The sequence below is a fragment of the Hylobates moloch genome, unplaced genomic scaffold, assembly GCF_009828535.3.
Source record: "Hylobates moloch isolate HMO894 unplaced genomic scaffold, HMol_V3 SCAFFOLD_1, whole genome shotgun sequence".
Taxonomy (NCBI): domain Eukaryota; kingdom Metazoa; phylum Chordata; class Mammalia; order Primates; family Hylobatidae; genus Hylobates; species Hylobates moloch.
The window spans coordinates 230,571,125-230,583,957 of NW_026652276.1; the positions used below are offsets into that span (position 1 = coordinate 230,571,125).

The following is a 12,833-nucleotide window of genomic DNA, read 5'->3' on the forward strand; positions in this document are numbered from 1 at the left end:
ATAATGCTGCGCTCCAAGTCCCACGAGAGGCAGACGGGGGTTAACCCCAAGACTACTCACTGAAAGCTCCATAGGCTCCCCATCATCCTACCCTCCCCGCTCACGGCCAGGCAGCCCTAGCTCTCATACCTGCCTGGGCTGGAGAAGAGCAATACAGAGACTTCTGGACCCAGCAGCCTTAAGAAAGGACTTGTTGCAAGTGCGATGTGAAAGCAACCTTCATCTGCAGTGGATGTGCCACCTCCTTCCTCACGCCACCAAGCTCCGAATCCCCCGGGAGAGTTGCAGAGACCACACAGAGCTCCCAAGCCCATGCCAAAGGACGGCCTGCCCCCCTCAGCTCTAGTCTGTGACACGTGGCGTGAGAGAAATGCACCCTAATCTTCCTTCCTTATACTTCCGAGCTAGAAGCAGGAGCCAGGATGGTGGCTTAGTGAATAAAATATTACATTTTTATTTGGGAGAACCAATTAACTGCAGCTGGCTAAATGTAACTCACCCAGGACAGAAGGGGAAGTGGAAGGGGGTGGTCTATGTGTGGATGGAGGTGGGACAGTGGCTACGAAGAGTCAGGGGTTCCCTCCCCCAACTCATTTAACAGCCCCAGAACTTTCTGATTTTAATTTTAATGAAACTTTAAGTACATAAATAACCACTCTTTCCCGCCCTGGTTGAGGCCGCGCTGGGTCCAGGAAATATCTGCTTTCCAACGGGGCACCTGGGTGGGAGCCTTCCAAGAACTTCAGCTCAACGGTTCCCAGCAAGGGTTCGCTGAGTCTCTGTCCTAGGATGTCCGAGCTGGGTATGCTGTGCGGACGCAGACACTGCGGGAAGGAAACAAGAGTCCCGCGGAGGCCAAACCTTCCGGCAGCAGCCCAGACCACGGTGCTCACCCCAGGCGGTCTCATGGCACAGACCTCTCGAAACTGTGGGCGAGAAAGGGTCCTGGTGAGAACTAGGCTCAGAAGAAGAGCGGGGGCGGCGCCACCTCGGGGGAAGTGGACCAGGCTGGGGCCGCAAGGGCGGCGTCCGGGGCCGCGTGGGCGGCTTCGCCGTGAATGAGCTGGTGCCGCACCAGGTGGGTCTTGCGGCTGAAGCTCTTTCCGCACTGCGGGCAGGAGAAGGGGCGGGAGCCTGTGTGGATAGCCTGGTGGCGGACTAGGTTGGTTTTGGAGCTGAAGCTGCGGGCGCAGACGGCGCAGGCGTGGGGGCGGCTGCCAGTGTGCACCGCCTGGTGGCGGCCCAGGTGCGACTTGCGGCTGAAGCGGCGGCCACACTGAGCGCAGGCGAAAGGCCTGGCGCCGCTGTGGGCCCTGGAGTGGGCGACCAGATTGGGCCGCGAGCCGAAGCGGCGGTCACACTGGGTGCAGGCGAAGGGCCGTTCACCCGTGTGCACGCGCCGGTGCCGCGCCAGGTGCTGCCCATGCGCGAAGCCGCGCCCGCAGTCCGGGCAGAAGAAGGACCGCTCGCCCGAGGGGGCGCGCTGGGGCGCCACAGGATCGGACCCTGGGCCGCAGCCCGGTCTGCCAGGCGCGCTGGCCAGGGGCTCGGCGGCGGGTGCATCCACGGTAGCGCCCAGTGCGCACTCATTGCACCCAAAGGGGCGACCCTCGCTGCGGTGCAGACACTGGTGCGTGGCGAGGTTCTTTTTCCAGCCGAAGCTCAAGCCGCAGTCGGAGCAGGCGAAAGGCTTTGGCCCGGGAGGGGATGGGGTCGGGGACGGGGCAGTGGAATGAGGAGAAGCGGACGAGTCGGGAGAGGGCCTGGCCTGGCCGGCCGCCTGATGCACCCTTTGGTGCCGCACCAAGTGCTGCTTGTGCGTGAAGCTGCGTGCGCACTGTGCGCACTGGTAAGGCCTCTCGCCCGTATGGATGCGCTGGTGCCGAATCAAGTGCGTCTTCTTGCGAAAGCGCTTCTCGCATTCTGTGCAGGGGAAGGGCCGCTCGCCGGTGTGGGTCTTTTGGTGCGAGCCGAGGTGGATCTTCTGGCTGAAGCGCTTGCCGCACTCCGCGCACGGGTAGGGCCGCTCGCCCGTGTGCGTGCGCAGGTGGCGGGTCAGATGGGCCTTCTTGCTGAAGCGTTTGTCGCACTCGGAGCACGGGAAAGGCCGCTCGCCGCGGTGGCTGCGCTGATGCAGCAGCATGTGGGCGCGCTGCGTGAAGCTGCGGCCGCAGTCCGGGCAGGCGCAGGGGCCCTCGCCCCGGTGCAGCCGCTGGTGCAGTCGCAAGGTCAGCTGGTCCCGGAAGCGCCGCTCACACTCCCCGCAGCCGTAGGGCTTCTCGGGCATCGGACCCCACCCAGACAGCGCGAGCCCACTCAGTGCCCCCGGGGCCCCTGGCTCCAGTTTGTAAGCGGCAGCCAGATGCCCCAGGTCAGGCGCGGGAAAGGGACTGGGAAGTAACGATAGATGCTGGGGCCATTCGACCTCCTCTTCTGCCTCCTGATCTTCGTCCTCCACCTTTACCTTCCGAATCATCCACTCCTCTCCTGGAAAGTCAAAAGAAGAATTGTCTATTGAGCTCCACGTGCGGCAACGTTTATTTAACCACAGGATCTCCACTTCCTGGAGCCCTGCGGTCTGGCTATGCTCTCCACTCTACCTAACGCTTCCTGGGAGCGACCAAATCCGCAGCTCTTCTCAGGCCTCCTCCTGCACTCTCGGAAGCCTGTAATGCGTGTGAACACCACACCCCTCTCGGGGGCTTCTTCCCCGGCCTGGATGTGCCCAGGAGCCCTCCGGCACCCCTAAAGAGGAGGGTTGCCCAAGCTTCAGTCCTCCTGCTTTGCTCCAGGTTCACATCCCTTTGGTGGCTGGCCCAGATCTTCCTGCTCCAGCAGTGCCTTTCTGGGACCCCAGTCTCCATCTCTGGTCCAGCAGCTCTCCTTGGTACTGCAAACTGGCCGCGGCTCAGCAGCTTTCTCGCCACACACCTGAGCTTCCCAAACTGAGCCCTGACTTTAACCTTAGGACTAAAGCCTCCTTCCCTGGTGGCCTTGAAAACTTGATCTTTGACATCTCACCTGGGCTGCTTCTCTTGCTCTCTAACCCCCACCCCCAGCCCACCTTACCTCTAGTGGCCACAGAACCAGGGTGCCCTCATATTCCTGCTACTCCCTTCTTTCCTGCTGGACAGCCTGAGGGGAAGTCCCATTTAGGAAGACCACGAGGGAGTTTACAGGGTCTGGGGAACTAGTGAACATTGGCACTGGAGAAACAGGGAGGGCCCTCTGGGGGAGCCTCAGCCTAAGGGCAGGTTGCAGGGGCTTCTGCTGGAGTGTTGCCCCTGTCGGGTGCTGCAATGGTCCAGCCAAGAGGAAGGAGCCCGGGGTCCAGACAGGAGGGTCCAACTTAGGTTCTCCTTTGTCACTAACTAGGAGTGTGACTTTGGTTCAGTCACTTAACCTCTTTGAGTTACGTTTCTTAGTCCGCTAAGAAAGTTTGCCCTTTGTGTAACAGTTGGACTAGTTTAAAGCTCCTACGCCTGTGCTGCATCATCAGCTCCTGGGGAACTTTGAGAAAATGCACAAATGGGGGCAAGGCCTACGAATGTGTTCTCATCTTTAAAGCTCCCAGTGATTCTCATTTGTAAATCATTTAACCAGATAATTTGGGTTCCTGTCTGGCCTGAGGCTTGATTCCATCACATGTGGACTTCCACAATCAGAGGTACTCCCAGTTTCTTCTATCAGTCCATTGACTCCAGACCCCTGTCTACTTATCATACTGTGATACTGCTTTCACCTTCATTGTGGCACTCTTTACTTTTCTACTCAAGAACCATCAATAGCTCCTATTTATTTATTTTTAATTGAGTCAGAGTCTTGCTCTGTCTTCCAGGCTGGAGTGCAATGGGATGATAATGACTCATTGCAGACTCAAACACCTGGGCTCAAGTGATCCTCTTACCTCAGCCTCCCAAGCAGCTGTGACTATGGGTGTACGCCACCATGCCCAGCTAATATTTCTTATTTTTTCAGAGATGGGGTCTCGCTGTGTTGCCCAGGCTGGTCTTGAAATCCTGGCCTCAAGCAGTTCTCCCACCCCAGCTTCCCGAGTCGCTGAGATTACAGGCATGAGCCACAGTGCCCAGCCCAGCACCCTATTATTTGAAGATAAAACAGGTTCTAGCTGCATCTGAGGCTCACCCCACCCTAGTCCAACTTTCTTTCTCCCAGGCATGGACCTTCCACTTCAGCCAGGCTGCTCTCCTCCCCTTTCTTGCTTCAAGATCTTCTCAGCCTAGAACGTCTTCCCATCCTCCACCCCACCCCTTTCAGAACTGAAGTCTACACCTTTCTTAAAATGCAGCAAAAATTAACGTTTTTTGACAAATTTCCAATGCATGCGGATCTTTTGGCATAAACTCCTATAGCACTTACTGTTAACACTTTTGTGCTTATTTGTGACTTGCCTTTATACAGTTTTTAATTCTTTGTTCTAGCTCATATTAAGGTCATCTCAACCAGATTTTATCTTCTGAGGTATGGACATTTTGTGTTCCATTTCTTTCGTGTCTAATAAGAAAGGTGTCTTTATGTGTCTGATAAAAATGGGGACTGCTGCCACTTATTGAGGACCAACTGTAGATGAAGTGTTGTGCACACACTGTCACAAACCTTCACAAACCGAAGCTCCTGGAGGCAAGGTGCCTATCCAAGGGCACTCAGCTAGTAAATGCAGAACAAAGATTCAAACCAGGTCCAAATAACTCTACAGTTCATCTCTTTCCACTGTACTTAACACAGCCTGTATGGAGTAGGCACTCAATAAATCCTTGCTGAATAAATGATATCCCTCAGGCAAAAAAAGTGGTAGTGGAAGGAAGTCATGGTGGGATTGTTGAGAGAGAATGAGCAGTCTGATCACCCTGGATATGAGGAGATGAGTTGAATACAGCAGATGTGGGGCATCTGGGTACCTTCACAATCAGTGGAAGCTGGGGAAGGCGGCATGTCAGGGGAGAGGCAGTGAAAATGTTGATCAAAGCCATGTATCTTCATGGCAACTGTAATTAGACTTACACTGGGGGAAATAAAGAGGGGGAGGTAGGATTTCTAGAAGGCATTTGAGGGGAGGCTGTGTTTCTCTTTGGTGACCAGCTTCTCTGACTCCTGCCATCTACAGATGTGAAATTCCCATTCGGCACTGAAGCTCCACAGCAGAAAGGCGCCAGGGCCTGAACTCAACTTGAGTTGGAAGGGCCTGGACTGCCTGTCCTGGGAGATTACCTGCCTCATGAGACAGCAGCTCCGGATCTTGCTGGGCCCCGTTCCCTTGGCCTGAGCCCATGGTGGGATGAAGTGATGGGAAGACTTACCTGAGCAGGCGCCCACAGGCTGAGCCTTCTGTGCTGTGCATGCCTGGCCTCTGCAGGGAGCCTCGGCTTGTTCTGTGTGGGCACCTTCCTCCAGTGTAGGGGCCTCGTGCCCTGGCAGAGAATAGGATACCTCAAGGACTCTGGAGACATCACAGATGGCCAAAGGGCCCCACTGGTGCTGGGAAGCAGGAGCATTTGAAACCCTGGCTCCAGCAGGGCCCACAGGGTTCCTCCCACATCCTACCTGAATTAAGGGGCTGAGTTCCCAGCTTCCCTGGGGCTGCCTCAGACTCCTTCAAGCAGGGCGGCTGCTAAGGGTATGTATGAGATGGACTATAAGGTTACAAGAGCCACCACTCTGAGGAGTTTCTGGAATATGTGTATGTAAGACAGTGGAAGCAAGGAAGTCCCCTGACCTGACGCCCCAGGAGAAGGGCTGGGGCCTTCCCAGCCCCAAGATGGACCCTGGTTCCAAGCAAATCACTGGGGAGAATCAGGATGTCAAAAGCCGGGCACATTCCTGCCTTAGTGCTCTGTTCTGGCTGTACTCCTGCCTGAAGCACTTTTCCCAAATCTGCTGAGCTGCCGCCTTCACCTCTTTTCTTTTTTTAGAGAAAGGTCTTCTCTGTCACCCAGGCTGGAGTGCAGTGGCACTTTCCTACCTCACTGCAGCCTAGGCTTAAGGGATCCTCCTGCCCCAGTCTCCCAAGTAGCTGGGAACACAGGCATGAGCCACCACATCCAGCTAACTTTTAATTTTTTGTGGAGACAGGGTCTTGCCATGTTGCCTAGGCTGGTCTCGAACGGGGCTCAAGCAATCCTTCTACCGTGGCCTCCCAAAGGGCTGAGAATACAGGCATGAACCACCATGCCCGGCTTCCCCAAGCCCCTTCAAATCTTGCACAAATCTTACCTTCCCAAAGAAACCCAGTCTCATCAACCTATTTAATCCTGTAACATGCCCCACCCACCCCCACCTGCAGCAGTCTCGGCCCCCTTCAACCCACTTCACTGGACATTATCCTCCCCCAGAGCTCTTATCACCTTCGAACATAGTTTATAAATTTCCTTATTTATTGTTTGCTGACTCTCTGCACTCATTAGGATTAAGCTCTTGAAGGCAGGGATCTTTGACTATTTGGTCACTGAGGTATTCCAAATGTTTAGAATAGCATCCCACACATAATAGGTGCTCAATAAATGTTTGATGAATGGAAGGAAAGAAGGAAGGAAGGAAAGAAGGGAGGGAGGGGGAGGGAAGAAGGGAGGGAGGCGGGGAGGGCAGGAGGAAAGCAGGGGGACTCCTCCCTGGGCCTCTCCATGGTTCCTATTACCTACCTGAGCACACCCCCAGTGCTCTCTCTTCCCTAGAAGAGGACATCTGCTCCTGGGCATTATGGGATCCTTCCCTGGGCTCACTTTGGGGGGCCATCTCTGCCTGTCCCACAGAGAATCCTGTTAGAGGCAGAAGGATGGGTCCAAGTAAAGCATCCAGTACAGAACAGGTAACCAGAGGCGGGGGCTGTTCCCCTTCCCAGCCCGCCCAAGAGACTTTTCCCAACCTGCTCAGGAAGGACAGGGTCTCTCCCCAGCATGGACATGGACAGGTACCAACCTCAGTCCCTTTGAGTTGAGTCAGAAAGGACAGAAGGAAGAGATAGCATAGATGGAAATATGACTGTGCTCTGTGAGTGCTCAAGTGCGCATATGGTCTAGAGCACAGCCTCCACCATGTGCCAGGCATTCAGACACCCCATGCTACAGAAAAGGAGGCTGACCTACAGGCCCCTGGGGCCTCAGGGTTGCAGCCTCCTGAGGGTGGCTCTGCTGTCTGAGTTGTAGATGCCCCTGAATCCTCCTAAGCTTTTCCCCAAGTCCCTTCATTTCTGCCGGCTCACCCAGGGAGCTGAGGGCCTCCAAGGTCTCTCTCATGGTAACCCAGAGTAGCTCCTCCTGGGGATCAGGCCACAGACCCTACGGAGAAAAGACAGCCTTGTTCAGATTTTTCCCAAGCCAGCTTCCACCTGGGCCCTGGCTCTGCCCAACCTCTCCCTGTGGGCTCTTCCAGGAGCTCCAAAGGTGACATTCCCAGGTACAGCTGGGGGAAATTAGGGAAACCGAGTTTCAGAAAGCCAAGAGATCTTTGAAGGTGGCCCAAGAAGGCTTTGAAATGATTTCTGTCAGCTCTGGAAACCAGCCGCGCCACCCCCTCACCTGGCAGGTCTCTCACCGCCAATCCCGGCCCATCAGCACCGCAACTCCACGCCCCAGTGTCCTTGCCTGGCAAAGTACAGGAAAGATTCGATTCTCTGGGGAGAGGCTGGAGGGTGGGAGCCCAGGGTGGGGAGTGGGAAACTTCACCTCCTAGGCCCTCCAGCTGTCACTGCCCGAGCTGGTGAAATAGGAGCCAGCCCGGGGGCGGGAGTGAGTGTCACTTTAGGGGTACTGCTTGGGGAGGTCCTCGAGAGGATCCTCTTGTAGGTAGAAAATGACCGCCTCTCCCTAAACCCCTACCACAAAACCACCTCTCACCCGTGCGGGGCTGCCCAAGGCCCGGAAACCGCCCCTGCTGCCCCTTCCCTGCTCCGCCTTCCGCGGCTCCCCCGCCCCTCCCCCAGCAGACTCCCCTCCCCCACCTCCCTGGCAGCCTTCCCTCTGCCCCGCCCCTCCCGCTCCCTCTGCCTTCCGCCCTCTCTCCCCTGCGAATCGGGCCGGCGCCTCGGCTCCGCCCCCGTCCCCGCCCCTCAGGCTCCGCCCGCCGGCGCCCGGCAGGGCCAACCTCTCGAGGCCCCCTCCGGGTCGGCCCTACCCTGCCACCGCCTCCCCTGCCACCGCCTCCCCTGACCCTCCGTTCCGGGCCGCCTCGGCCGGCGGCAGCGCTCCCCTCCCCCTCTCAGACTCCAGGCTGCCTTTCCCTGCCCTCCCGGTTCTCCCCCGCTCCATCTCCCTCCCCGGCTGCACACCCTCTCCCTTCCTTTCCCCCTCCTCTTTTCCTTCCTCCCCAACACCCGCCCTCCTCCTCTCAGCTCTTTTCCCCAACCCAGTTCTCCTCTCCCCTCCCTCCTCTCCTCCCCCACCCCGGTTTCCCTTCCTTCTCCTTTCCTCGCCTCACCTCGGTTCCCTTCCCTCCCCCTTTCCAGCCCTCCCCCACGTCTCCCCACCGCCCTCCCTCTCCCTCCCTCCCTTCTGCAGCTCTCCTTCCCCTCCGAGGCCCCCGCCTCCCTTCCCCCTCTGTCTCCCCAGCAGGCTCCAGCTTCGCTTCCCTCCCCGTCCCCAGTCCCCAGAACCGCTCTTCCCCTCCCCCCTCCCAGGCTGCTTCCCAGCTCCCTGGTCCTCCGGCCCCCAAACCTGGGGGTCTAGGGTTGACCCGCTCGCTCGGGACCTTCCCGCGGGCCCTGCCCTTCCCACCCCGCCTCCCCTCCGAACACCCCTCCGCGCCTCTCTCCTCCGCGGCGGCGCCCCCTCCCTATTTCTGCTCCCCTCGGACTTCTCACCCCTCCCAAGTTTTCCTCCCGACGGGACCCTCAGCTCCACCTCCCTGCCCCGCCGCCCTCCCAAGCAGCTCCGATCGCCGACTTCACTCCAGGTCCCGGCCTCCTCCCCAGCTCCGGGGCTCACCTGTCAGCGCCCTCCTCTCCCGCCCCTCCCGAGCGGCCCGGTCCCTAGCGCCCGCTTCTTCCTCCCCTTCCCCCTCGGCCCCCTCCCACACTCCCTCTCCCCTCCCCTCGGGGCCCGCCGGCCCCCTTCCCACCTGCCTCCCGCCCGACCCCTCCCAGCCCCCGCCCTTCCCTCCAGCCCCCCCCGCCCCCGGTCTCCTCTACCCCACAGCCCTCACCCTGCCCGCGCCGGCCTTGCCCTCCCTTCCCCCCAGCCCCCGACCTCCCCTGACCCGCGCCCCTCCCCCACGCCTGCCGTCCGCGCCCCTACCCCCGGGGCTGTCACCTGCGCGGAGCCGGCCGTGACCCAACCGCGGCACTGAGGGAGACACGGGCGGGGCCGCCTGCAGCGGAGCTTCCCCGGCCCTTACCTGGCTGGCCGGCCGCTCCGCCCGCGCCGAGGGGACCCAGGCGCCCGGGCCTCCTGCCCCGCCGGCTCTGCTCACAATGGCGCTCGCTGCCTGCAGCTCGGGTGCTGACGGCCCGAAGACTGACAGACTGACAGCCCCGAAACTTCGCGGGGAGGAGAGGGATAGACGCGCGGGGAGCTGAAGCCGGGAAACGGCGCCTGCAAGGGAGGAGGGACCAAGGGAGCAGGGGGAGAGCCCCGGCGCACCGGGCTGGGGGAGGCAGGGGCAGGGGTTTCAGGAGTGGGGTCCCGGGAGGGAGCACCGCAGGCTTAGGTGGGCAGGTGATGGTCCTAAGGCTCCGAGCCCGGAGTAGGTGCTGGAAGTGGGAGCGCAGGACGGGGGAGGGGAGGGGAGGGGAGGGGAAGGGAGGGTGATGGGAGAGGGGGTGGAGGAGGGCGAGGAGGCTGGGGAGGAAGGGCACTCGGGCTGCGGGGAAGGGTGCCAAGGGAGGGTGCTCGCGGCCGCGGAGGGAGGAGCCGGGGAAAGGTGGAGCGCGAACGGGTGGGGGGGCGAGGAGGAGTTGGGGGAACGAGGAGGGGGCGTGTCGGGGGGGAGCCAGCGAGTCGTGCGCTGCCGTCTCTAAGTCGCCGGTGGCAGCCGGGTGTGCAACGCCGCGCTCCCGCGGGAGGTCGGCCCGGGGTGTCGGTCTGGGAAACTCTGGCCCCGCCCCCGTTCTCCACCCGGATTCCACCCGGATCCACCCAGACCCGCAGCCCCCCGCCTGGAGTCCCGAGGACCCGATTCGAAACCAGCCGCGGGAGCCGTGGGGGCAGGCGGGAGAGAGGGCTGGGTCCCCGTGCCTGGGAGAACGGGTCCTTCGAAGTAGAAACTGGGGAGAGGACTTTGAGCCAGGTCCCCTGGGAGAAGGCCGGGCCGGGTCGGGAGCTCCAGGGGGCAAGGCTGTGACGGGGCTGGGCGGAGATTCTGGGAGGGGGCTGCAGAGAGGGGAGGGCTCTATGGGCGGGAAACAACTGCTGGGGGGCCTGCTGGCCCAGACACCACCTGGAGTTAGATGTGGAGGGCAGCCCTCAGCCCTCAGCCCTCAGCCCCAGCTTCAGGGCACTCCACTCGCCCTCCCTGCCCAGGTTACGAGGTTTCTCCTCGGCCTCGTTCCCGCTGCGCCCACTCCTGAAAGCTCCGGAGATGCTGAAGTCTGGACTGTTAGTTCCCGGTCTCCTCTCCATGAACTTTCTCCAAACCCCTGGGTTCCAGCTTCCTCCCTTCTGCCCCTTTACGGGAAAGGGTGACTGCACTCGGGTCTCTTCCCAATCCCAGTGCTGCCTGATAAACCCCGGTCTGAATCCAGAGCTGAGAATGAGGCTGGGAAGGGGAGGGTGTGAATGGCCCTTGAGATCCTGCTACCACAGCCCACCACAAGGATGAGTGCCTGGAAGAGCGCCCATCCCTCGGGCTCAGCTGTGAAGGCTCCTCTGCCTCCAGGATGAAGGGAGCCCCTGGAGTAGCATGTGTCACTGTGCATGCTGGGGTGTGGCCGAGCACCTGTGTCAGTGTTGTGAGACTTACAGTGAGAGTGTGCATGTGTGTAAAACAGGAAAGGGGGTGTCTGGGTCTGCATGTGGCTCTTTCTGAGGACTCCAGAGTGGGAGTTGATCCCAGCCATCCGTGACCCCCTGAGAGACTCACTCTGGGCCCTTTTTTGGCCCTGGGACCAATGGTGAACCCAAGAGAAGGACAGTTCGGCCCAGCTCTGGTTAACAGCAGCCCCCTTCCTCCCCTAGGTGGAATGACTCTACAGGATACTCGGAGGGATATCAGGTTTAGGAGACCGAGGGGCGTGGAATCGGAGCCAGGCTGCATTCCAGCCCTGGTGTCCGGGTGTGCTCAGAGCTCTGCTGGGACCAGGATGGACCCCGGATTCCCCTGTGGAGCCTGTCACTGCCCCTCCCAGCCGGACTCTCGGATTATTTCATCCGGCTTAGCTCTGCCCCAGGGCTGGGGGAGCTGGTTTCCCCACCCACTCTTTCCAGAGGGTCCTCTCATTCCTCAGCCTGGGCTCCCCAGTTCTAGACCCCAGAGACTCTAGGAGACCCTCGAAGAAGGAGACAGGGTGGGCCCAACCAGCCACACATAATCATCCCCGGCAAGAAACTGGACCCTGGAGAAAAGGGTTTATGTTGCCCACCCATCTCCACACACTCAGGAACCCCAGCTACCCTGGAAGCGCTCCCGCTCACTGCCCCCCACTCCTGAGTTTGGGCAAGAGAGGGGCGGGAGGCAGGGGAGCACCATCCAGGCAGAAGTTCAAGGCTGGAAGACCCCATCAGTCGTTTAGCCCAGGAGCTCTTAACCTTTTCATGGGGTCATGGCCCTCTTGAGAATCTAATAAAAGTTACAGAACTGTCTTCAGAAAAATGTGCACATACAATTTCAAAGAATTACTAGAGTCTGAGTCCTATTTGTGCATCCCTGGGAAGTCCCTGAAATTTTTGCTGGGAAGGAAATTGAGGCCCAGAAAGGGAGGGTGGCTTGCCCGAAGCCCCATGTTAATTTGTGGTAGTGCCTGAGAGTGTGAAAATACACACACACACACACACACACACACACACAAACGGAAACAGATGCACTGGAAGGGGACAGGAAGGAGACTGTTTCCAGGGAGAGCTGGCCTCTGAGGGGCTGGTGTGGCAGGTCCAATCCGGTTGTGGGCAGCTGGTGCCCTGGGGCATGAGACTGGAATAAGCCTCCCCAGCCCCCAGAACTGGCCACTGGGCTGTGGGGAGGCTGCGTGGGGCAGGAGAGAGCACTGCTGGCCTCTCTGTGCCCCCTCTGCAGCATCGCCTCTCTTGAGCCCAAGCCTCACGTTCCCCAAAGGTGCCCCGGGGGTGAGGGCACCATGCTGCTCCCTGCCCTCCTCTTTGGGATGGCGTGGGCCCTGGCTGACGGGTAAGCAGCCCACCCTGGACCCCTCTGACAAGGGTCCTCCTTCTGCCGCATGCCCAGGGACCCTCTGGGGCATCAGACTCCGCGCCCCCCACCCCCGGGGTCCTCCCTCCACCCCTGCCACTTCCCATGTGTGTCTCTCCCTACCTTAGCATCCTCCTTACTTCAATAACCACCCTTGGGAGTGGTGTCATAGGACAGGGCTTTTGGTGACAGAGGGAATGGTGGCAGCAGCTGTGGTTCCCCATCATGGGCAGGCGGTGGTGTGAGTGGACAGAGACCATCCGTGTGGAGGAGGAAGTAGCACCCCGTCAGGAGGACCTGGTACCCTGTGCCGGCCTCGACCATTACAGCCGCCTGGGCTGGCGGCTGGACCTTCCCTGGAGTGGCCGCGCAGGGCTTACCCGGTCCCCAGTGCCTGGGCTCTGTCCTATCTACAAGTGAGTAAGGGTGAGAGCCTGGGCTGTCTGCCGGGCAGGAAAGGAGTGACAGGCCGGACATCCTGAGAGTGGGGAGGCTCTGGAGGAAGCAGGCATTTGGGAAGTAGG

General features: G+C 59.9%; 2 protein-coding genes across 6 annotated transcripts in view; one reads left to right on the forward strand and one right to left on the reverse strand.

Annotated features, from left to right (window-relative positions):
- Window positions 1-430: 430 nt before the first annotated feature.
- Window positions 431-10,558, reverse strand: ZNF467 (zinc finger protein 467). Of its 5 annotated transcripts, XM_032762113.2 has the most exons (6): window positions 9,346-9,768; window positions 7,533-7,598; window positions 7,217-7,292; window positions 6,657-6,773; window positions 5,319-5,429; window positions 556-2,487 (listed from the first exon to the last, which is right to left on the reverse strand). In XM_032762113.2, exons 3-6 carry the CDS (start codon window positions 7,248-7,250, stop codon window positions 962-964), a joined length of 1,788 nt encoding a protein of 595 aa, XP_032618004.1. In that variant the 5' UTR covers window positions 7,251-7,292; window positions 7,533-7,598; window positions 9,346-9,768; the 3' UTR covers window positions 556-961. The 5 variants fall into 5 exon arrangements, with proteins under 5 accessions (XP_032618003.1, XP_032618004.1, XP_058283820.1 ...); XM_032762112.2 differs by lacking the exon at window positions 7,533-7,598 and having other exon boundaries at window positions 431-2,487; window positions 9,346-9,831; XM_058427837.1 differs by lacking the exon at window positions 7,533-7,598 and having other exon boundaries at window positions 556-926; window positions 9,346-10,558.
- Window positions 10,559-10,572: 14 nt separating this feature from the next.
- LOC116813241 (SCO-spondin-like) overlaps window positions 10,573-12,833 on the forward strand; it is a 58,441-nt gene continuing 56,180 nt past the window's right edge. Inside the window, 1 exon segment of the mRNA XM_058427842.1 lies at window positions 10,573-12,725. Coding sequence (XP_058283825.1) covers window positions 12,535-12,725 — 191 coding nt within the window. The 5' untranslated portion in view covers window positions 10,573-12,534.